This window comes from Clarias gariepinus, chromosome 19 (genome assembly GCF_024256425.1).
Source record: "Clarias gariepinus isolate MV-2021 ecotype Netherlands chromosome 19, CGAR_prim_01v2, whole genome shotgun sequence".
NCBI lineage: Eukaryota > Metazoa > Chordata > Actinopteri > Siluriformes > Clariidae > Clarias > Clarias gariepinus.
This window is the reverse complement of record NC_071118.1, coordinates 28,810,001-28,829,978: the sequence shown is the minus strand read 5'-3', so window position 1 is coordinate 28,829,978 and position 19,978 is coordinate 28,810,001. Positions and strand designations below refer to the sequence as shown.

The 19,978-nt window shown below is 41.2% G+C and overlaps 2 protein-coding genes across 5 annotated transcripts in view; one reads left to right on the top strand and one right to left on the bottom strand.

The window, feature by feature from the left end:
- Positions 1-826: 826 nt before the first annotated feature.
- Positions 827-3,950, top strand: rln1 (relaxin 1). The gene is made up of 2 exons (XM_053479318.1): positions 827-1,184; positions 2,854-3,950. The coding sequence occupies exons 1-2, from the start codon at positions 929-931 to the stop codon at positions 3,225-3,227; spliced, it is 630 nt and encodes a 209-aa protein (XP_053335293.1). The 5' UTR covers positions 827-928; the 3' UTR covers positions 3,228-3,950.
- Positions 3,951-4,570: 620 nt separating this feature from the next.
- The window catches only part of jak2a (Janus kinase 2a), a 34,388-nt gene continuing 18,980 nt past the window's right edge, over positions 4,571-19,978 (bottom strand). For all 4 annotated transcript variants that reach the window (XM_053479315.1, XM_053479317.1, XM_053479316.1 and 1 more), the window contains 21 exons: positions 16,358-16,475; positions 15,794-15,939; positions 15,420-15,711; positions 14,653-14,772; positions 14,398-14,555; positions 14,184-14,295; positions 13,911-14,097; positions 13,693-13,811; positions 12,331-12,465; positions 12,128-12,215; positions 11,901-12,028; positions 11,591-11,729; positions 11,273-11,424; positions 10,811-10,961; positions 10,444-10,577; positions 9,545-9,734; positions 9,218-9,342; positions 6,613-6,785; positions 6,393-6,510; positions 6,088-6,201; positions 4,571-5,018 (listed from right to left, as the gene is read on the bottom strand). In XM_053479315.1, coding sequence (XP_053335290.1) covers positions 4,911-5,018; positions 6,088-6,201; positions 6,393-6,510; positions 6,613-6,785; positions 9,218-9,342; positions 9,545-9,734; positions 10,444-10,577; positions 10,811-10,961; positions 11,273-11,424; positions 11,591-11,729; positions 11,901-12,028; positions 12,128-12,215; positions 12,331-12,465; positions 13,693-13,811; positions 13,911-14,097; positions 14,184-14,295; positions 14,398-14,555; positions 14,653-14,772; positions 15,420-15,711; positions 15,794-15,939; positions 16,358-16,475 — 3,007 coding nt within the window. In that variant the 3' untranslated portion in view covers positions 4,571-4,910. The remainder of the gene's footprint in view (positions 5,019-6,087; positions 6,202-6,392; positions 6,511-6,612; positions 6,786-9,217; positions 9,343-9,544; positions 9,735-10,443; positions 10,578-10,810; positions 10,962-11,272; positions 11,425-11,590; positions 11,730-11,900; positions 12,029-12,127; positions 12,216-12,330; positions 12,466-13,692; positions 13,812-13,910; positions 14,098-14,183; positions 14,296-14,397; positions 14,556-14,652; positions 14,773-15,419; positions 15,712-15,793; positions 15,940-16,357; positions 16,476-19,978) is intronic.

Here is a 19,978-nt window from a genome sequence, read left to right as displayed (position 1 = left end):
AGTTGTGGTGATGGACTTCAGCTTCTCTGTGAAACATAAGGGTTTGTTTGATGGCGCTCACTGGATTGACCGACACACAATACAATGGGAAAATCCAAGAAGCTCAGTGCAGATCTGAGAAAGAGGAAGGTGAACATCCTAAACCACTGCAGACTCAGAGATCGGCTTAAGGAACCGTACACTTTAAGTAGAGATTATTGAAAGGTGGAACAAGGTCTGTAAGATGAACCAAACTGTTCCCCTCTGCTGAGAGGCAACTGGTACTGATGTTCTGGAATCACCACAACACAGGAGAACTGTACAAACAGTTCCTTGGACTAACGGCTTGGTTTGTGCTTCGACATGTTAACTGTGGAACCTTATATAGACAAGTGTGTTTCTTTCCAAATCATGTCCAATCAACTCAATTTACAATTTACAGTCAAGTGGTAGAAACATCTCAAGGTTGATCAGTGGAATGAGGATGCACCTGAGCTCAGTTTTGAGTGTCATGGCAAAGGGTGTGAATACTTACGTACATGTGATTATTATTATTGTTTTTAATTAGCAAAGATTTTAAACAAACTTCTTTTATGTTGTCATTGTGGGGTGTTGTCTGTAGAATTTGGAGGGAAATTTTGGAAAAATGCTGTTTAAAAGATGTTTAGCCTCCATGATCAGACTTGTTTCTCCAGGACATCCCACAGATAAATAAACAGTTTATTTATTATTTTCAGAATAATGTGTGTGTGTGTGTGTGTGTGTGTGTATACCTCTGCCTAAGAACGTGAAACCTTGTACACTGTTAGATCTGAACCTGCCCTGATTGTGTTTAAATGACCTGCGTTATTATTTAAAGTTTGATGTGATGTGATGTGGTGGGCGGGGCCTGAGATGAAAAGTCCGGTGGGCTCGGTGACGTCACCGGGTCCTATAAAGCGGCGGGTGGATGAGCCCCTCACCTGTTGTGTTCTCTGCGTGCGGGAGTTTACGGGCGCGCGCGTGTGTCGGTGTATGTGTTTGTGACGTCATGTCCCGGTTACTGATCCCGGCGCTGCTGTGCGGCGTGTGTGTGTGCGTGTGTGCGGTGCAGCAGCGGGACTACGGCGTGAAGCTGTGCGGGAGAGAGTTCATCCGCGCCGTCATCTTCACCTGCGGGGGGTCGCGGTGGAGGAGAGCCGTCGACCTGGAGCTCCCGGGACTGGGTGAGTCTCATCACACACACACACACACACACACACACACACATCAATCTCACAACCAGCCATAATGTTTAACTTTGTTTATAAGAAAATATGACCGACATGCGTTTTTCTACCCAAAGCATTATTATAAAACCTGCAAATGTAGAAAAACTGACCAGAAACAAGTATATAATAATAATAATAATAATAATAATAACTGGTATTTTCAACAGGTATCCTTTGATAAATAAATTGCGCATTTGTGCATTTAGCTTAAGTTTATGTATTTTATTTTGAAGAAGAGAACCTTTGAATGGGTTTAGCATTTTTTTAAAGGTCCAGGTATGAAGGTTTAATTATTTCAGTGATATTAAGGGAACAAAGTGGAACGTTAGATATTTACTGAGAGCAGAAACAAAATAAGTGTTTCTTATCCACTGATCACTGATTTTAATATCTTAAAATTAACTAAACTGTTTTTTTTTTTTTTAGTTTTTGACTTTAGTTTGAGGTAAAAAAAAAAAAAAAGAAGAGATAAACGCAGCTTGTCATATACAATACTGAGAGACCAAAAAGTGTAAACTCGTCCTGAAGATTTATAAAAACTTGGTTACAGCCATGTGTTGACACTGGAGACTCATTCTAATTAATTTCTAAATAAGAAATAATGATAATAATTGTCTTTTAATAGTAAAAAAGAAAAATCACCTGTCATTTTGTACTATAAAGTCTTTCCTGGTTTCTGATCCGAATGTAATTTTCATGACTGTCCAAAAAAAAAAAAAAAAAAGTCTTAACACATGAATAAAATAATAATAATCATTATCATCACTGTGTTTGTTTGTGTGTGTGTGATTAGAACAAGGTGTTAATATTTGGTGTAAACTCCATCAGTCCTGATCATTAGTTAAGCTCTGAGCTCATGTCCTAAACCCCAGAGTCTGTTCATTAGATATGAGAGCTGAGGACAGGTGACGTGTTTGACGTGTCTTAGGTGTAGCTTCTGTCATCACAAACCTGACGGACCTTTAAACACGTTAAATGTGTTTAAAATGAGAGAGAAAGCTTTGTCTGGAATCGCAGGACACATTTCATATACTGTATACTGTATCTCTGGTGTATAAATACAAAATCACTCCTGGGTGACTGCGATAAGATTAAAAAAAGTTAAATAAGGTAACAATTTAGTTGATTTTTAAGCGTTTACATTTTTTAAATATCATCTTGCTCTTTGGTATTTGCTGGGGTGACAACAAATTAATTTTAGTTTTGTAATCAGATGATCTGTTTAATTAATTGAAATTACAAATTAAGGAATAAAATTTTAAATAAAGAATAAATAAATGAGAGCATTCAAAATTCATGTTTATCTTCATCCTTTTCAGTCTTTTTAATTTATTTTTCGTTATTTGTGCCAAAAAATTAAAGAAAGAAAAAAAAAGAGAGGCTAGTGAGGAAATGAGTGTTTATACAGTAGCTGTTATAAGGTAAGTGATAACAGGAACAGCATGGACATCCTGGGAGACTAATTTAATAATCAACTAGAAGTTGCTGTGGGTTAAAAGGATTGAAACACTTCCAGGTGTGCTGTAATTAAAAAATATTGATGTAAACAGTAAACACACACATTCTCACATAAATGAAACTGATCCAGGATTAGCGATTAATCATTAATATCTCCGTTCCTCAGATCCGAACCTGTTACTCTCTTATCAAAGCTCGTCAGATGAAGGAGGCGAGCAGCTCAGCTGGATGAAAAGTGGTGACACAGATCCAGACAAACCATCCTCCATCCTCTCCTCCTCCTCCTCCTCTCTCACTGACCTCCTCCAGGCCATGGGAGATCGGAGGAACACCAGGGATGAGTCGAGTCTGTCTGCGGAGGTGCAGAGGAGCTGGCTGGAGTCGCTCTACTCGTCTAAACCACTAGGGGGCGGGCAGGTGAAGAGTTTAGACCTCGGGTGGCTTCGTGAGGACCGACGGAGGCGCAACCACTCGCTGGGTCTGGCGGGGCTCTGCTGCAACCAGGGCTGCACCAAGAACGACATCGGACTCCTGTGCTGAGGACGGAGCGGATGAGTGCGGTCCGGGACTTATTCACACACAGGCGGGTCTCTGGACGCTGCTCCAGAAATGTCCACTTTGTAAATATTGTGTATGATGATATAATGTGTACATGTTCTATATAAATGAACAAAAATCGAACAAAAACAAATAAAACTTTATTGTGAGAGAGCCATGTGACTGACGGGCCGTGATTTATAAACCGCAGCTGCAAAGGATGTCACGACTTCGCTGTGTGACGAGCAAATCTGGATAGACAGAGGCGGAGCTTAAGTTAAATTTAACCACCAATTAATTACAAGCTTGAGTGTGTGTCATATCTATAAACAGCACGACTCTAAAAATATTAACACTGATATCGAACAATAAGCAATGTATTATAGGTACAGTACACAGCTAGTCTTTTAAAACACAAACACACACTGCTATAAATATTTAATTAATAAGATAATTTTAAGGTTTTCTTTTTCACCGCACACACACACACACACTTGCTTTAAAAGAAACACACATCAGCTCTCTTCATGTATTCCTGTTTTTATTGTTCACTTCTGCTCCTAAAGAAAGGAAAAAAAAGATTTTGCCAAACATATTTACAGATTTATCCTCTGAGTTTATTGCGACAGGACTGAAGGCGACCGATCCGAAACAAAACTACACAAAATACCAAACATGATACAAAATAGAAAACAGAAAAGAATCGATTCCTGTAGGTGTATATATTTAAATCTGTCAACACAACGATTTTATTTTCATATATATTCACTCAGCGGTGTTAAAAATGTGAGCGCACACATGATCCGCTTTCTGAAAAAGGTTTCAGTCCATGAGTGAAAATGCAGTTCTGTTTTCTGTGAAGTAGTCCAAAGTAAACTAGAAGACGTGGGTCAGAGAATAAAAACGAACATCACCAGAAAACCTGAAACGCACAACACGTTAAGAATTTGTCTCACAGACTTAAGTTGACTTGAGCTGCATATTTTTTTTCCCCCGTAGACCCTTTTTTTTTCGTCCAGGAGTTTTCAGTCTCGATTTAGAGTCGAGTATGTGATGAGTTAGTGATGAGTTGTTTGTGAACCGGTCGACTCCTTTAGAGAAGACTTTCAGCGACGATCAGAACAAGCGCGGGTCAGAACATCGCGAGTGAGAAGCCTGAGAGCCGACACTTATCGGAGCCCAACACCTGAGTCGAGTCAGTGATTCAGAGTCGAGTCAGTAATTCAGTGATTCATGAGTTTGTCCTAAAATGAAAGGGATGTTTTCTCAAACAACGCGTCCCTGCTGTAGAGTGTATTATAATGGTGTAGTGTGCAGCAACAAACAAACAAAAACAAACAAACGTCTTCACAGATGCCATTTAAGCTCCAGCTGATGAACACTGACGGATGGGTTGTGAAGAAGCAAATTTCTTTAAAACACACACACACACACACACACACACACACCCTGAGTATAAAGTATACACACTTAAACAATAGTGGAATGTTTTTGTTGTTTTTACACCTGCATGTCGTCATGGCGACTGCTGAAGGTAACATATACAGTGCAAATGTGTGTGAGAGAGGCAAGAGTCATGGAGGGACCTGGATAAAGGCTGCGTCCTAATAACACCCGAGTGTCCTCAGCAACCCCCTTCCCACCCCCACTGTCCTTTTAAACCTTCGTGTGGATGATGTGAGGTGTTCATCCATCTTTACTCTCCCTGATAGAGTCCACGGTTTGACTGAGAGACCTGAAGGACGGCCTCTGACCCGGATCGGCCAACCAGCAGTCCTTCATCACGCGATACACCTGAGGAAGAGGAAGAGCGATGCTGAGTGATGTCACGGTGTGATGAAGCAGACTCACTGCTCATTATTTTCCCTGAATGATTTAAGTTTTTAATCTGCGTAGTATCTGTTGCTATGGAAACGATAACATAGTAGACTGAGCGCGAGAATTAGTGAAGTACTGTTTTATTGAATATAAAAGAACAATTTACAACAGTATAAATATGGTGTGTGTGTGTGTGTCGGCCAAAACAGGTTTTTTTGTGTTTTGCTGATTTTATTTTATTTTTTTGTTATACATCTAACACAGAAGATGTAAGAAGCTCCTTCTAAAGTTTATACAACATGGAAGTGTCCGATCTAGCTTTGCTAAAAATTTCAAGTCGCTAACTTCAGTTTTGGAGAGATGATTTTATGTGTCACAAAAGTGTCCTTTTTTCAGTGTTATACTGTCTCACTTTAAACTATAATCATTTACTTATTTATTTATTGATACTAAAAATGGTGGAAGCTTCTAGAAGTATGTGACCTGAAAAAAACATGTTGCTTAAATTAAAGCAGTCTGCATAATTAAGGATTTCCCTCTCCAAAGTACTAACAACAGAGGTTTTGTTTAAATGCTTCAATTTAGACACACACCTTATGTTATGTGGCCATAAAACATAGAAAACTATGGTTTATTAATTTTTTTTGTAATCTGCCCAATAATTATTGTTAACACCAATAAAATTCCAGCTCGACCTCAGCGCTTCGTATTTTTGGCAAAAGTGTAAAAAGAAATAAATCTGTAGTGTCTGTAACCATGTCGAATTCATGTTGAAATATCTTAACAATTTCGCATTTTAGAAAAATACCTTATTTCAGATTTATGTCTTTTCATGTAGAATCTAAATCGGCCAAGTTTCCACTGAATGACAGTTAAAATCAATAAAAGATTAAAAAAAAAAAAAAAAGAGTGACAGACACTACAGACATAAAAGGGCATGAAATTGTATTTGCCAAAATGTTTTTTAATATAAGTGTGTATGCATCTGGAGATAAGAAGCGCAAGTGTGTGTGTGTGTGTGTGTGTGTGTGTGTGTGTGTTTTACCTCAGCAGGGCAGCCCTGAGGAGCGGGAAGTCTGTAGGTGCCTTTAAGAAGACTGATCAGGTGATAAACAATCATCTGTCCCTGTTTATCCACACCCATCGTGTCCATAAACACCTGAGATAGAGACGGAGAGAGGGACAAGTGAGATGGTGAGAGGGGCAGCTGGACTGACATATAGAGACAGGACCAGATAAATGATCAGATAGAGAGACAGACACTGACAGACAGAGATATGATGGGAGAGAGAGTGAGACTGAGAGAGAGTGAGACAAGAGACAGAGTGAGACCGAGACGGAGAGACTCACAGCAGGGGGGCTGCAGGTCTTGTCGCTGTAGGTGAACAGTTCATACAGAACGACTCCAAAACTCCAAACATCTGACGCTACCGAGAACTTGCTCTCCATCAGAGACTCAGGAGCGTACCTTTATCACACACACACACACAGACACACACACAGGATTTATGTTAATATGTACATTTATAAATGGTATTGATGATGATGATGTTTATTATTATTTCCTCACCAGAATATGGGGCTCTCTCCCGGCTCCTTCACCGTGTAATAGTCTTTCCCCTGAGGGAGAACCTTGGTCAGGCCGAAGTCTCCGATCTTCACACGCAGTTCACTTTCCACCAGAATGTTCCGCGTGGCCAGGTCTCTGTGGATATAACGCTTAGAACCCAGATAGTCCATTCCCTGTAAACACAAGCATGAGGAGAAACGATTGTGGTGAATCGTAACACGTGTGTGTGTGTGTTGGCTGTGTTTCAGTACTGCTTCATCTTTAAGATCTGCACCAGAGTGTTTCGAGATTAACCACAGCGAGAGTAAAAGTTTTCCTCAAAGCTTATCAGCACATTTCTGTCTCCCTCTAGTGGCCAATCTGCGAAGTGCAGCTTTATAGTTTCGGTGAGTTCACAGACTCCAGGTAATAAATAAATCAGTGTGTTTCAGTGCATCAGTGTTTGAACTGTAGAGCGTGCAAGTGTAAATAATGTTGTCAGAATATAAAAAATAATAACAAATAATTACTTTATACTTTGTGTACAGTTTTACATCGTAATCTTACATCTAATAAAAGCACACGTGGACTGAATAGTGAACATTTTTACAATAATAAAAACCACATACAGTGGAACCTTGGATTACGAGTAACGGGGTTTACAAGTGTTCCGCAAGACGAGCAAAGATTTTTAATGAATTTTGACTTAAAAACGAGCATCATGTTTCATGAAGCATGGGCTTCTTGTTTTGACCCCGGCGTCACGTGATCACAACTGAGCCAACGGTTTTTCTCTCTCTTGCGCTGCGGAATCCTCTCCCCTGCTGGGTCTTAGTGCTCGTCTCTTACTGGTATAATCAACATCCGTGCACGCGTGTACTGTTTACTATAACACTGTGACCACGTGTGTGTATAAAAGGCGTGTTCGGAAGCGCGTGTGTACAGCGCGTGTACTGTTTCTTATAACACACGTGTGTGCGCGAGTAAAGCAAAAGAAATTCTCAATACAGAGGTTAAAAATCTGTAAAAATTTTACACTGTGCCGGCTATGTGTGTGTGTGTGTGTGTGTGTGTGTGTGTGTGTGTGTGTGTGTGTGTGTGTGTGAACCCCCACAAACACACACGCGCACAGAAATTAAGGCGAAAGACACACACTCTGCTCTCCGAAGAAACTCTGTCCCAAATCTTTTCAGAGGTGAGGTGCTGGGTCATTTGTTTGTTTGTTTTACTTTACAGCAGTGATTCTGTTAGTTTCCGCTCACACGAGTGTCTTTAGCGATGTTTTGCTAATCTTCAGATAAAACAGTGTAGCGGGAGAGAGACGTTGATTTATGACCACTGTTTACAGAAGTGTAGTCCAGTGCGGAAGATGCATTGTGGGTAATGCAGTCCGGTGTGTGTGAACGCGAATGCGAGATGTAAGTTAGGATATTGGGCCTGAGTTTTGTTCTTCAGTAGTTTTTTTTTTTGTTGGACTGAAGTGCAGGATCCACCCGAAAGTCTCATCATTACACGAGCATGAATTAGCGAGCTGTTACGCTGTTGCGAGCAACATTAAAATAAAGCGGAGAAGCTTTAATAATTTAGAAGAGAACAACAGTCTTTCCGTTAATGTGTGTGTGTGTGTGTGTGTGTGTGTGTGTGTGTGTGTGTGTGTGTGTGTTTAAACGAGAGGAAAAAGTTTTAATGTGTAAGATGAGAAGGGGGAGACAGGAAGGGCTGAAAGCAAGAGTCTCAACTTACTCTACCCTCACACTCACACTCACACACACACACACACAGCGCCTGCGTGTGCAAATGAAAACACTTATCTGCCGGGATTTATTTTTTACGTTTTTGAAAGGTAAAGTGCAGGTAAATTCGTTTTTATTTTAACTTTATATTTTGTATTAATTATTTTTATGTATTTCTTTTTTTGGGCTGTAGAATGTATGTAATTTAAGTTTTCATTATTTCTTATGGGAAAATTTAATTTGGTTTATGAGTGTTTTGGAATACGAGCCCGCTTCCGGAGCGAATTATGCTTGTAATCCGAGCTTCCACTGTACATGGTTTTATGCACAATATTTTCTATTACGTTTCACAAAAGCAAAGAAATCTGTTAAAAAAAGTCTTTTAAGTTTCAAATTTCCAAAAAATAATAAATTAATTCTATTCATCACACATAACTGTACACATTATGCTATGCAGTGAAATGTTTACACGACTGTTTATGACCTAAAAAGGAAATAAGAGCAGCAAATTCCAAAGAAAATAAAGTAAAATACAAAAAAAAAATGTTTAAATTTTTGCTACAATAAAATAAAGTATAAAATATAAATATATATAAATGTAAAAAGTATGAACTGTATAAAGTATATGGAATGTGTGCAGTACGGGAGTGTGAGATGAGATGTGTGAGAAGTGTGATGTGATTCCCGGAATAAGAGCAGTTTCACATCCGTTTAGGGAATAAATCGGAATTTCCTGGGGGCATTTTTTAATTTTTAAAAAAGGAAAGGGTTAGTTTTAGCTGAAGGGAAGTGGACGGGGTTGTGCTTGTTAGTGTAAACCTCTCTCTCTCTCTCTCTCTCTCTCTCTGTGTGTTTGTGTTTGTGTGTGTGTGTGTGTGTGTGTGTGTGTGTACTTTGCAGATCTGTGATGCGTAGTGCAGCAGTTTCTTGTGATCGAAGCGCTCCTTGTTCTTGGCGAGGTATTCCCTCAGGCTGCCGAACGGGAGGTACTCCATCACCAAGCGCAGGTTCCTGCGGCCTGCGAGGAGGAGTTACAGGAGGAGAAGGAGGAGTTACAGGAGGAGGAGGAGGAGTTACAGGAGGAGGAGTTACAGGAGAAGTACAATCCATCAGACATTCCATTATATGCTCTCTTCACCACATCATTTCAATGTTTTTTTTTTTCAGAATGAGTTTTAAATAACTGTGTGTGTGTGTGTGTGAGAGAGAGAGAGACTCACCAGCAGTGTAACACACTCCCTTGTACTTGACGATGTTCTCGTGCTGGAGTGACTTCAGGATCTCGATCTCCCTCTCGAAGTCGCGCAGGTGTTCGGCGGTGCTGTGCTGCAGCTTCTTCACCGCTACAACCTCCCCGGTGTTGTCCTGCAGGGGGTCGTAACGACACTTCTCCACACTGCCGAAGTTACCCTACACACACACACACACACACACACAGGACATGTACTGTAAGAAACATTCCCGCATGCTCCATGTGTCCGAGTCTGCTTCAGGTAAGCCTTCCTTTTTGTTTCTCTGTCTAATCACAACACTTATCCTCTCAACCAATCAGCTTTAGCTTTAATCACAGATTTTCCACGACGACGGTGTGTGTAGTGTAACACCATCGACAGCGCTATCCGCCCACTACCGCCTACCGTGAGCTCACACATGAATGTGATCGGCTAATGTCGCCACGAAACCCCTCTCTCTCCTGACATGCACAAACAAACACTTAGGTAATGATTTGTTTGTCCAGTGTCTACTGGAGCACATGTAGGCAAAATGTCTGTACACAACTCTAGTGTGTGTGTGTGTGTGTGTGTGTGTGTAACCTCATGAAAGTTTCATTGTCATGCACAGTAAATAAACACGTCCCCCCCAATACAATTAAATTCTTTCTTTGCTGACATAAAATAGAATAAAATAAATATAGGTATAAAAATAGATATGTATAAAAAAGATATATATTAAACGTGAAAATATGAAAAAATATGAAAATATATCAATATATTTAAAAAAAATTATATACACTGTAAACAGTCCATATGGGGTCCAAATTCCGTAAGTGTATGAAAGTGAGTGTTTTACAGCGGAGTGTTCACTCCACAGCGCCCCAGACGGACGAGCGAGTCGTTACCTTCCCGAGCTGCTGCAGGAAGATCAAGTGTCTCGCCTCGAACTGAGTCGGCTCCTGGCTGTCGAGCGTCCCGGGCAACCCGAAGCCTCGGTTTCTAACGGGAACAACATCGTTCTCTACCAATAACTCGTAATCTGAGAGAGACAAAAAGAGAGAAAGAGACAGAGACAGAGAGAGACAGAAACAGAGAGAGAGAGACACACACAGAGACAGACAAGTGAACGTCTAAGACCGCAACAGAGCGACACCGAGTGAAATAAACGTGAAGAAGGTGAAATGTACATTATACAAGAGAACGATTCTAGAGTAGAGTTATGTAGAGGCGTGTAGTTGTTGTGTAGAGATGTGTGTGTGTGTGTGTGTGTACCAGGGGTGAAGAGGCTGTTCAGGTCTCGGATGACGGATCTAAAGGCCGGACGCTGGAACGGCTCGTAATCCATACAGGTGTTGATCAGAGAGGCGAGTTCTGTCCATTTAGGAGCCGAGAGCTGGTGTCTGTCCTCATAGAACAGCAGCTTCTGTACCACACACACACACACACACACACACACACACACACACGGAATGTTAGCTCTGTGATAACTCCATTAGCACAAACAAATACGCACTGATTACTTATTATTACTTTTACTTTCCTTTTTTTTAAATAATGTTCACGCTTTGACTTTAACTAAACGTCTGTACAATTTTATTTTATATACATTTATTTATTTTTGACTTAATTCTCAGCTTTGGCAATTGAATGTAAATATATTTTAATTGCCTAATTATTACCAATAAATACCTTTAAATTAAAGTGTGTGTGTGTGTGTGTGTGTGTGTGTGAGACCTTGGAGGAGTCGTAGGAGCTGAGCGGTTTCTCTCCTCCGTTGTAGATCTCCCACAGTGTGGTGCCGAAGCTCCACTTATCCGTGGCTAAGCTCAGGTTCCTCTGATCCTTTACACACTCCGGGGGAACCCAGGGGATGTGCTCGATCAGAACTACACACACACACACACACACACACACACACACACACACACACACACACACACAGGAAGACAGAGTAAGTACAGACTGTGAGTACATCAATTACTTGGGTTTAGTATAGTGTTGTAATCATGGTGAGTGTGTGTGTGTGTGTGTGTGTGTGTGTGTGTGTCTTACTCTCTCTTGGCTGAACTGAGATGCTGATTCCCGGGTCACTCAGTTTGATGAAAGGTGGAGTGTGTGTCTTTCTGTCCTCTTCTCTAGCGAGCAGAATGTTTTTGGCGCACACGTTCCCGTGGATCAGGCTCTTATCCTCCTGCAGAGACACCACACACACACACACACACACACACACACACACACACACACCATAATTAAAACACACCACTGTGGTGTAGGCTGTACACACTGTATTAAAGGCCCATTGTCATTTCAGAAGAGTGTTACACACACACAGACACACAGACACACACACTACGTGACCCACCAGGTAGTGCATGGCCCAGGCCAGCTGCTTGGCCACCTCCAGCTTCCAGGTGATGTTGATGGAGCTGCGGTTCCTCTTCAGGTACGTGTCCAAAGAACCAAAACGCACAAACTCCTGCACCATGATGTCTGAGACGCAACACACACACACACACACACACAAACATATAAATATCACATCTAATTCAGAAGTTCAGATGTGGGCGAGTGTGAACTTGTAACACTTACGCTCCTCTGTACACACACAGATCCCATAATTCAGCAGCAAGTGCTTATGGGAAACCTGACTCATCATACTGGCTGCTTCAAAGAACGACTGAGAGAGAGAGAGAGAGAGAGAGAGAGAGGTATTTATTATTGATCACACACACACACACACACACACACACACTGATCTGTTTATCTCGTCGTGTCTATATTTCCCATCATACCTCAGTGTAGTTGCGCTGGCTCTTGTCCAGCACCTTCAACACCACGTCCATCTTGTGCACCTCCCCATAATCCGTCACCTCACTCCTGACTCCACGGAACACCTGCGTGAACGTCCCCTGTCCCAGACAATCCAGCTGAGAACACACACACACACACACACACACACACACACACCAAGCAAATATCCTTAAATTTTTTCCTTGGAAAAATCAAATACATTTGTTCCAACACTAATTCTCTAGGGCTAAAGTTCCTGGCTGTAGTTCCTGGACTAAACATTCCTGACCAAAGCTTCTGGTCTTAGATTCCAGAACTAGCTCTGAAGGTTAAAAGTCCCTTGAGCATATGAGCTATAAGTTCCTGGACTAAAGTTCTAGGTCTAAAGGTTCTGGACTAAAGTACTATGTCTCAAATTCCTGGAGTAGTGTTCTAGGGTTAAAGTTTCTGGACTCTGGTTCTATGTCTAAAGATCCTGGATTTAAGTTCTAGGGTTAAAGTACCTGGGGTAGAGTTCTAGGTCTAAAGTTTCTGGACTAAAGTTCTATGTCTAAAGTTCCTGGATTAGAGTTCTAGGGTTAAAGTTCCTGTATTAGAGTTCTGGGACTAAAGTACCTGGATTAGAGTTCTAGGGGTAAAGTTCCTGGATTAGAGTTCTGGGGCTAAAGTTTCTGGACTAAAGTTCTAGGTCTAAAGTTCCTGGATTAGAGTTCTGGGGTTAAAGTTCCTGGATTAGAGTTCTGGGGTTAAAGTTCCTGGATTAGAGTTCTAGGGTAAAAGTTCCTGGACTAAAGTTCTATGTCTCAAGTTCCTGGATTAGAGTTCTGGGGTTAAAGTTCCTGGATTAGAGTTCTGGGGCTAAAGTTTCTGGACTAAAGTTCTAGGTCTAAAGTTCCTGGATTAGAGTTCTAGGTCTAAAGTTCCTGGATTAGAGTTCTAGGGTAAAAGTTCCTGGACTAAAGTTCTATGTCTCAAGTTCCTGGATTAGAGTTCTGGGGCTAAAGTTTCTGGACTAAAGTTCTAGGTCTAAAGTTTCTAAACTAAAGTTCCATGTCTAAAGTTCCTGGATTAGAGTTCTAGGGTTAAAGTTTCTGGATTAAAGTTTTAGGTCTAAAGTTCCTGGATTAGAGTTCTAGGTCTAAAGTTCCTGGATTAGAGTTCTAGGGTAAAAGTTCCTGGACTAAAGTTCTATGTCTCAAGTTCCTGGATTAGAGTTCTGGGGCTAAAGTTTCTGGACTAAAGTTCTAGGTCTAAAGTTTCTAAACTAAAGTTCCATGTCTAAAGTTCCTGGATTAGAGTTCTGGGGCTAAAGTTCTTGGAATGAATTTACCTGTCTATGAGAGTTCCTAGACTAAAGTTCTCACCATTTGCAGATGCTCTCTGTGGATTTTGTGGAAGACCATCTGGGTATGTTTGGAGAGTGATGGAGAAAACGGAACATCTGAGCCCTGATCACTTCTACAGATCAACAAGTTTGACTTATCTGTAGAGAGACAGAGGGAGAGAGAGACAGACAGTTTATTTAATGTAACCAGTTCCAGTTCTACACACAGCACAGTGGGGCCTGTATGTGACCTCTGACCTTTGTTCCTCGGAGGGCAGCACTTGGTGAACTGGAAGATGTGACCCTCGGAGCGCAGCGCCTCCTTCTGGTAGCGGTGCAGAAGCTCACTCAGACTGCTGAACACACACTTCGCTCCACTCAGGACAAACTCGCCTTCTGGAGTGCGCACGATCTGACAGTGTTTATACTCAAAGACACCGTCATACTGCACACACACACACAAAGTCAGCATTATGTGTACTCCATGATCACACCACAGAGGACAGGAAGCAGTTTATAGAACACACTCACCTCAACCACGAAGGACAGGAAGTACTTGTCGTAGTCTTTGGGACTGCAGCGCACGATGTACATGCCTTTAGCGTTGTCACAGCGGCGGAGACGACTGACGGCAAATTCCATACTACAGCCGGAGAAGTACCATCAGTAAACACTACACCTGATAAATATTACGTTGGATTAAAAGAGGGAGAGAGACACGTCTCCACTACGGAGCGGGACTCACGAGACGGGGCCGTGGCAGTTACACTGAATGGCCTCGAGCAGCCTAGGGGGCGCCACCTCTTTGCACAGGTAATGATGAGCATCTGTGGTGAGTCTGTAGTAGCCGTCGATCAGGGAGATGAAGGACAACGCCTCGGACAGGGACGAGAACTCCAAATCCTGATATGAGTGAGAGAGAGGGAGATTAGAGAGGGAAATGGGAACATGTGCAGTGTGTGTGTGTGTGTGTGTGTGAGAGAGAAAGAGAGGTATATACCAGTGGCTGGCCGTCCTGTCTGTTGATGGTGACGATGCGACTCTCGACAGAACCGTCTTTACTCGCCTGCTTAATGCTGATATCAATAACATCAGGGAAATCACAGTACGTCTGGACGTCCTGGAGACAGAGAGACAGAGAGAGAACAGACAGAACAGCAGAGAGACCCATTATGAGTGAGTGAGAAGAGTATAACAGACATTGGTTAAACTACTGTACAGTTTGTCTCTACTTGGAACCATCGCTGTAAATACCTGTCTGTCTGTCTGTCTATCAATCTGTTGTTTTTCTGTCTTCCTGCTTCTCTTAAAAATTTTTCTAATTCCCTAAATGTTTCATCTGATGACATCATCATGACGTCATGGTTAAACAGACTCGTGTCCAGGGACCAGGATGACGAGACGTGTGTAAGTCCTCTCTCTCTCTGTGACTTTTCCCTCCAGCGTTCCTCTCCTAGCGATTGTGTTCATTCTCAGAAACACACGTTAAAAACTTCATTATGTAATAAAAGAAAATAATCTAAACTTTTAAACTTCTGAAGTCTAAACATCTTGCACTAAAGTTCTCAGACAGCTGTTTCATGAATAAGGTTCCTAGACTGTTGTTCCTGGACTAACGTTACAGTGCTAAAAGTCTTGGACTAAATTCCTGCAATAAAGTTCTGAAGTAAACCCCCTGAACGTTCCTGGACCTCGCGGTCCCTTGGTTTCTCTAAGTGCTGCTCATCGTTTGTTGTCATAACTATTTAAGTTAAGGACGTCCTCTACCTGTCCATCTCCAGCGTCCTTCGCCTTGGTCCACTGGATGCCATGGTTGCCGGTGACGACGATGGTCACCATGCCATGGATGGGGTGCGAGACCAGGAAGCGTTCGGTGTAGAACCCAGGCTGCAGAACCTCTAAACTGGCCACGTACTTCAGCATGAGCTCCGTGACGGGGGCCTTGTAGCACCGCAGACTCTCCACGAACCGCCGGAACCGATAACGGATCCGCTTCCGCGTCACGATGTGGTAGCGCTGGATGTGAGCGCGGATGGCTTTGGGCAGGAAACTCTTGTAGCTGCGTGTGAGAAATAGGGGGGCTCGATTAGAATAAGCTTTTAGTGGCCGGTTTGTAAAGGTCAAGTGGGCGGAGCTTTCACCTGTAGTCATGGTATATTTCGATAGGCGCGCGGCCTTTCTCCTTAGCAATCCTCATCATGTCCAGCACCGCCAGGCCGAGGCATTCCTCCTGAGCATCATGGGTAACGGGGACACTCACCAAACCATCCACAAAATCACTCCTCCACTGAGAAATAGAGAGAGAGAGAGAGACGGGAGGGAAAGAAGGAGAGAGGGAGAAAGAAAGAGATGTGAAAGAAGGAAGGACAGACAGGGAGAGAGAGAGAGGAAGAATGATAATGAGAGACAAGGGAGAGAGAACGAGAAAAAATAAGAATTACTGGAAAGCAACACACACACACACAATACTTCCTCCTTATCTAGAACAATAAAATTAGGAAGGGAAGAAAGTGTTAAGTTTAAAACACTCAGCAACTTACTGCATCTCTCACACACACACACACACTTGCCCTCCACCCCTCCAGTATTTTCACTTCCCTTGTTCTGGCACACACCCTTCAACCACATAAAGTTGACAAAAAACACATACACACACACACACTCCACTACTCCCACTTTGTTTTTGGACAGACTCCTCACTCTACCTGGGCGAACAGATACGCCGTGGTGACGTCATCAAACACGGGAGCCTCGGAGCTCTTGGTGACGCCGTAGCGGTGGGCGTGGCTCGATCCTCTCCCGTACCAGCTGGGGAAATAAAACCTGGACACAAGCGAGTAATAGGAAGACAAGATAAAGTGTATGTGTAAGTGTGTGTGTGTGTGTGTGTGTTTGTGGTGCAAGCTTCAGGGTGGGGTTACACTTCACATCAGTTCCACAGAATATTATATTACACTGGTTCTGGTTAAAGACGTAACAGTACTCTGTGTGTGTGTGTGTGTGTGTGTTGTTGCTGAGGGCATGGCCTGACACATAACGTTTTCTATCTCTACAGCACGATAAACCAGACTTTTTTTTTTTTTTTAAACACAAATGGTTTGAATTAGTGATTACAAGCCAACCTGTAGGGCGTGTCCTGCCAACCCGTTGGGCGTGTCCCACCAACCTGTAGGGCGTGTCCCACCAACCCGTTGGGCGTGTCCCCTGGTGTAACGTTATCACAGGTAATACAGGAATACTGTAATTCGATTTTAGACATTTCACCTGCTAATATTTCCTTTTTTGTTATTAATATTAGCATTTATCCGGGTGCCTGATTTACAGAATCCTCTGAAGGCTGTTAGGAGCGAGCAGGGGAATAAAAACATCGAGACAATGTGACTCATATTTCTGGATCAGTCTTCCAGCAACAAAATACGGAAAGGGCGAGGACGTCAGTGGATTTTATTCATTGTTGTGTTGTCGTAGCGTTAGCGTTGTACACCGGCTGTGTTGGAGGGGGAACCTAAAATATTCCCGAGGTCAAAACCCACTGATTTTATTACAAGTGATAGGACAAGCACAAACAGTAGCACTCCAAAACAAAGCCGACACACTCGCCGCGGCACTGGAAGACCGACCCTAATTCTCGAAACTCTCCTCACACAGCCAGCGCATCGGCATCAGGCCCGACGTGAGCAAAACTGTGAATCATTTCTCATTGGCTCTCACACAGAACGCATTCAGTGACCACATTAGAGTTCACGATCTTTTGTCCTGTTCTGACTCCACCATCTGCAAACCATTACTGTACATATCTGCAGCACATTTCTCCAAACACAAACACACTGCTATCAAAACAGGATGCCGGTCGACTGTAACGGTCAACTCAAAGACGCAGTAACTGTACGGAGGACACGTATCACGCGGGTGTCCTGCGCTTAGTCTCGTGGAGACAGCTGAAGCATGAGTTTATTTTTGGATCAAGAAAGACGAGAAGAGAGGAGAGAAAGCGAGAGGAGAGGAAGAATACATGAAGAAGAAATGGAGACACGTGGATAAGACGGCGTATTAGGGCAAATATGGGGAAAAAAATAATAAAAAGAGTTGAGAGGGGCACAGAGTTTACAAAACTCAGCATTTTCAAGATGAGCTTTTTTCTTGTAATCTTGAAGTCTGAATCTATAAAACTTGAAAATTTTCCTTTGTCTATGAAAAAAACAGTAAAGTTTAATTAGATCTTCCACTCCAGGGATAAAAACACCCAAATTTTTAGGTTTAAAAAAAAAAAGAAATTTTGTTTAAAAATAGTTTATTTTCTATATTTTGTACAACTAAACTAATATTTTTGTACACTACAATATTTTAATATTTTGTTCTTATCCTCTAGCACTATATTTTCTACAGGTAAAGTTTTTCTATATTTTATTCTTATTTTTTCCATAGATTATTTCTTATTAATGATCTTGTTTTCTTTAAGGTCACTGGCGGTCGTATAAGCGTTTTACTGCATATCGTACTGTGTATGACCATGTAAGTAACAAATAAAATTTAAAGTCTAATTAGTTTTTTTTCTAATTATGTTTTTATCAATCTAAAAAAAAATCTTTTTCTTAAAAATTTCAAGTTTAAACCTTATGATAAAAAAAAAACTCAACTTGACAATTCTTAGTTTTAAATTTGGAATTCCATGCCCCTTCCCTTTCAATTCTTTTTATTTATTTATTTATTTATTTTTTAATCCCATATTAGCCGGGAAAAGGCCGTCGTATCTCTGTGTTTCCATTTCTTCCTCTCACTTCCTCTCTACTTCCCGCATCAACCTGTCTGTCTCGACCTAAACATGAACTTATTCTAAATCTGTCGCCGTGACACTAAACTCAGGACACCGATGTGATCTTCTATATGTCTCCTCCGTACGGTTACTGCAGACTTACAACTCCGAAATCTACTGTTTTAAGCTCGGAAATTCCCCACTCACACATTTATTTTTCCTAATCTGTATTGGACCTAATTTGCCGTCATATGTAGAAGACTGAGAACGGTGATTAGAGAAAGTTCACAGTGATGGACCACATGGTAAATCCTGGTCTTTCACTAAATCTCTCAGAATCTAAAGTGTTCAACACTTCACTGGAAAAAAAATGACGTCTTAGCAAGTGAAATATTCTGGAGTTTTCATTTATCATCTAATAGACAATTTATTTGCACCCCCTAAACTCAGCTCTGTGTACAGGTACGGGTGTACGGGTGCGGGTGTACGGGTACGGGTGTATGCGGTACACAATTACAACTGCTTTGTTTTTGCTCTCGGTTGCACATTTGCACACGCACTTTATTTTGTTCTTTTTGTCTTTAGTATAGTACTTAGTTTTTGTTTATTTGTTGTCTTAGCTAGTCAGCTTATTAGGTTTTGTTTTAGCCTGCTAGTGTATGTTGTTTCGTGTCAATTACTGAACTGTTTTTTGTTAAAATGAAAATTAAAGCCTATGAGACTTGACTTTAAAGGTATCCATCATCAGGAAAAAACAAATAAGATTATTAAGGTTATTTCAAGTTAAATGTTACTAAAATTGCAATGGAAAAATGTTTCGTATTTCTTCTGTCATGAAATAATTTTCTAAAAACAAGTAAAATTCTCTGCCAATAGAGCAAGGCGATTTCTACTTGTAATTTTAGTAACATCTAACATCATAAGTAATTTTGTCATTTTCTACATGAAAACATTCATATAAAAATAAAGAATGTTAATGTAAATTAGTGAATTTCTAATTCGATACAGTGAATGAAGTGAAAAGTTGTTATTCTACGATGAAAAACTGATGTACACAATGTGAAACTTCAAAAATAAAAAAGTGGATAATTAATCTAATGTGCGTTTCATGTCAGTGTGTTATAAATGGCAGTGTGTGCCTTCTGCGCGAGACCTGTTGCTAGCGTTTTGGTCAACAAGTTTGTTCCGGGACAGGTGTGAAGTGTTTTGATGATCTGAGTTTGTTCCTGAGACTGACTGTTTGTCTTAGTGATGCTGGTTCGTGTCATGATGTGTTTTTAGCGAGCGACAACATTCACAAGTTTTTTTTTTGGTTTGTTTGACAAACAGAACAAAAATTAAAAAAAAAGATTAGAGAAATTTAAAAAAAAATTAAAAGATTATCATTAGCTAAAGGCGGCTGGAGTGTTGGGTGTAAAAGCCGAGGATCATGTGTTTGTCGCTGCAGGATTCATTTAGAAAGAAAGAAAAAATGTAAACGTTTAATCTGTTCATTAAACTGATAAATTAACAATTAAACAATTAACAATAAACTGAATTAACAATGTTTTTGTTGTTGATTACCAAAATGAGT